Source organism: Alexandromys fortis, unplaced genomic scaffold, assembly GCF_014885135.2.
Source record: "Alexandromys fortis isolate MF-2015 unplaced genomic scaffold, M_Fortis_MF-2015_v1.1 scaffold_26, whole genome shotgun sequence".
Lineage (NCBI taxonomy): Eukaryota > Metazoa > Chordata > Mammalia > Rodentia > Cricetidae > Alexandromys > Alexandromys fortis.
Window position 1 is genome coordinate 3693130 of NW_026067894.1, and position 3954 is coordinate 3697083.

Consider the following 3954-nt stretch of genomic DNA (forward strand, 5'->3'; position numbering starts at 1 on the left):
TGTCTCGAAAAACCAAAAAAAAAAAAAAAAGAAAAAAAGAAAAGAAAAACCCTGTCTAAAACACACACACACACACACACACACCAATAACCAGTAACAATAAGTCAAATAGGAAAAGAAAACAAGAATGCTTTACAGTACTGACTTATATTTTGAGACAGGGCTTCAGGTGTCCAAGTCTGGCCTCAAACATATATGTGGAAATATGGCTCATTCAGCAGACTGTTTGTCTAGCATACATGAAGCCCTGTGTTCAAACATCAACATCACATAAACCAGTGATGGTAGCATATGCCCACAACCCAAAGACTTAGGAGATAGAGCAGGAGGATCAGAAGCTCAAAGTCATCCTCAACTACATATAAAATTCAAGGCTAGCCTGGGTTACATGAGACCCTGTTTCAAAACAGTAAAAATCCACAAAAGCAGAAAAAATATTTAAAATTCTATATCTGACCAGGAACCTTTATCTATTTAAAAAAAAGTGCTCCTAAAAAATGGTCAATTTTTAAATTTTCTTTGAGACAGGGTTTGTTTCTTTGTCCTGGAACTCACTCTGTAGACCAGGTATGACCTCTAACCCTGAGATCAGCCTGCCTCTGTCTCCTGAGAGCTGGGAGTAAAGGTGAGCACTACCACACCCAGGGAAAGTTATCTCTTTTTCTTAAGTATTTCTGCACGAAGTTTGACTTTCTTCATAAACCGATAAGGTATTAAAACAACTATTCTTTCCTACTTAAACTGGACATTAAAAACATTAGCAAAATATAGAAAGTGTTTCTCTTAACCAGTTTTTTGAAGACAGGTATTTTTTTCATGACATAATATATTATTTAGTATGTAAGGGTTTAGTATTGTAGGATTTTGTTTGTGCTCTGTTTTTTATTCCTATGCATCTTTGACAGTCCTGGTATTCATTATGTAGACAAGCTCACCTTGATTTCATGGCAATTCTCCTGCCTCAGCCTTTTCAATGCTAGGACTAAAGCATGAACAACTAGTTACTATTATTTTTTTTACAAATTAATTTAAAAAGATAGTTTGCTTGGGTTCTGAAACAGTGTCAAGTGGCCCATACTGCCTTTGAACCGAACAGTCAAGGAGGACTCTCCACACATGATTCTCTTGCTTCCCCATCCCAGCATATTGCACCCAGGCAGTTTGAAGCGTTAACATAAACACCTAAGAGTTATGTAAACTCTCAGGAGGCAGAGACAGGCAGAGCTGAATTCAAGGCTAACCTGGTATATAGAAGAAGTTTCAAGGCAACTAGGGCTAAACAGAGAAACCCTGTCTCAAAAAACAAAATAATTACTGTAAAATATCCAGATTTTCAAAAGTTTATTATTACATTTACTTATTGATGTGTATGTATGTGGATACACACATGCCATGACACGTGTGGAGGTCAGAGGACAAGTTGCTTCTCTCATCCTACCACATGAGTCCTAGGGACCAAACTCAGATCATTAGATCTGGTAGCAAGTTCCTTTACCGGCTAAGTTATCTTTCCAATTCTATTTTGAGATATAACCTCACTATATAGCTTGCTGGTTTTGAATCTGAAATCTTCCTACCTCTGTCTCCTGAGGCCTGGGATTACAGGTGTATGCCACAATGTTTGGTTCTGAGTTTTAATTTCTTTTTTTTTAAATATTTATTTATTATGTATACAGTATTCTCAGTACTCTGCCTGCAAGCCAGAAGTGGGCACAGATCTCATTACAGATGGTTGCGAGCCACCATATGGTTGCTGGGACTTGAACTCAACGCTTGGAAGAGCAAGCGGTGCTCTTAACTACTGAGCCACCTCTCCAGCCCGAGTTTTAATTTCTTATTTAGTAAATACTGATAGATGTTAATACATATAAACAAAATCTTTGAGAGTCTTCAACACAGTTTGAGAATAAAAGAGGTTCTGAAACCATCTAACCTGGAATGTCCCCGAAGCACCTTTGCCAGTTATCTGCTCTAACTGGCCTCTCTCTACTGCTCTCTGCAGAGCATTCTTCAACAACTGAGGCCTGTAGAGAAAAACAAAAAACAGTGATAAATCTGTTAATGAAAGAAAACTTGCAGAAAAAGAGCTGGCCTATTTCCAGATCTAAACGTGTAATTCCTGTTATGTGTAATATCCTGTTAAAATGAACAAACACAACACCAAACAGCTGGCATCCTGGACAAGTAGAATTTCTTTCCTCTTAAAGAAGCTATTATTGACATAGATATAATCCTTAGCATACAGAACAAACTTTTCTAATTGCCAGGATGTGACAAAACCCTGCAATTTACTACCATCAGACTGATAAATGCCCTGAACAATTAAATAAAGCAAAGGCATCTTTTCCCCTGCTATGTTGCCCAAGTCACACAAAGGTTTTGGCTTTAATCATACCAACCAAATTCATATGTGGGATATATAAGAATACTTTTTAAAAAAGTCATTTTGGTGGTAACTGATACAGGTCCTAAGGAATAGCATCTGAAGTTGACCTCTGGCCTCCACATGCACATGTACACACATGAGTGTGTGTCCCCCAATATGTACACTCTATCACCCCAAAAGAAAAAATAAGTAATAAGGGATCCTGCCAGCATCTTTTTTTTTTTTTTTTTTTTTTGGTTTTTCGAGACAGAGTTTCTCTGTGGCTTTGGTTCCTGTCCTGGAACTAGCACTGTAGACCAGGCTGGTCTCAAACTCACAGAGATCCGCCTGCCTCTGCCTCCCGAGTGCTGGGATTAAAGGCGTGCGCCACCATCGCCTGGCGATCCTGCCAGCATCTTAACACAGTATGATTATAGATAGAAAACACTCATGCTTATTCCACTATAACCACAGACTATAAGTAACTGTGGGAAGCAAACTTATATTGTAATGTCAATGACAATGATGAAGATGACAAAGCAATTAAAGCAGTCCACTGGAATGACTTTAAAGATCTGAGCAGCCAATGATACGGCTTAGTCAGTAAAGGCCTTTGTCAAGCCTGAAAACCTGAGTTCACTCAAGTGGTGCAAGAGAAGAACTGACTTTAAAAAAAAAAAAAAAAAAAGAGGGGGGTTGCTGGAGAGATGGCTCAGCAGTTAAGAACATTGGCTGCTCTTCCAAAGGTCCAGAGTTCAATTCCCAGCAACCACATGGTGGCTCACAACTATCTGTAATGGGGCCTAGTGCCCTCTTCTAGCCTGCAGGCATACACAGACAGAATATTGTATACCTAATAAATAAATATTTAAAAAAGAGAGAAAAGAACCGACTTCCACAATCGTTCTGTGGCATGTGTACCTGACACAAATACACATAGTAAAAAACCTTTTTTTCTTTAAAAGGTTGTCAGGACTTCACTGTGACTGCTGAGAAAAAAAGCGCGGAGGGAGAGATTTTCAATAAAAAGGTGATGGAAACTGGGCAGTGGTGGCACACACCTTTAATCCCAGCACTTGGGAGGCAGAGGCAAGTGGATCTCTGTGAATTGGAAGCCAGCCTGGTCAACAACTATGACAACCTAAGTGATTGGTCTAGATGTTCTGAGAGCCAGATGTGGTATAAGCTTTTATTCCCAGCTTTCAGGAGGAAGAGACAAAGGCAGGTGGATTTCTGTGAATTCAAGGGCAGTTTGAGCTACATACTAAGACTCTGTCTCAAACACATGAAACAAACACACACACACAAAGATAGTTTTATGTTTAAATGATGAAGATATGCTATTTCTATACATTTATTAAGTTATCTCCCCTTTAAAAAGGTTTTTAATTAATTTTTGTGGGCACATGTATGTAAATCAGATGACAATCATCAAAAGACAGTTCTCTCTTTACACCATGTGGGTCTTGGGGACAATATTAAGGCCATCAGGCTTGGCATCTCTATGGCTTCTATTTGCTATTAAATAAAGCCTGAGCCAGGCGGTAGTGGCACACGCCTTTAATCCCAGCACTGGGGGGGGGGGGGGG

At 39.2% G+C, this 3954-nt stretch overlaps 1 protein-coding gene across 1 annotated transcript in view; it reads right to left on the reverse strand.

The window, feature by feature from the left end:
• Positions 1-3954, reverse strand: part of Hp1bp3 (heterochromatin protein 1 binding protein 3) — a 31019-nt gene that overhangs the window by 7676 nt on the left and 19389 nt on the right. Inside the window, exon 9 of the mRNA XM_050152509.1 lies at positions 1866-2024. Coding sequence (XP_050008466.1) covers positions 1866-2024 — 159 coding nt within the window. The remainder of the gene's footprint in view (positions 1-1865; positions 2025-3954) is intronic.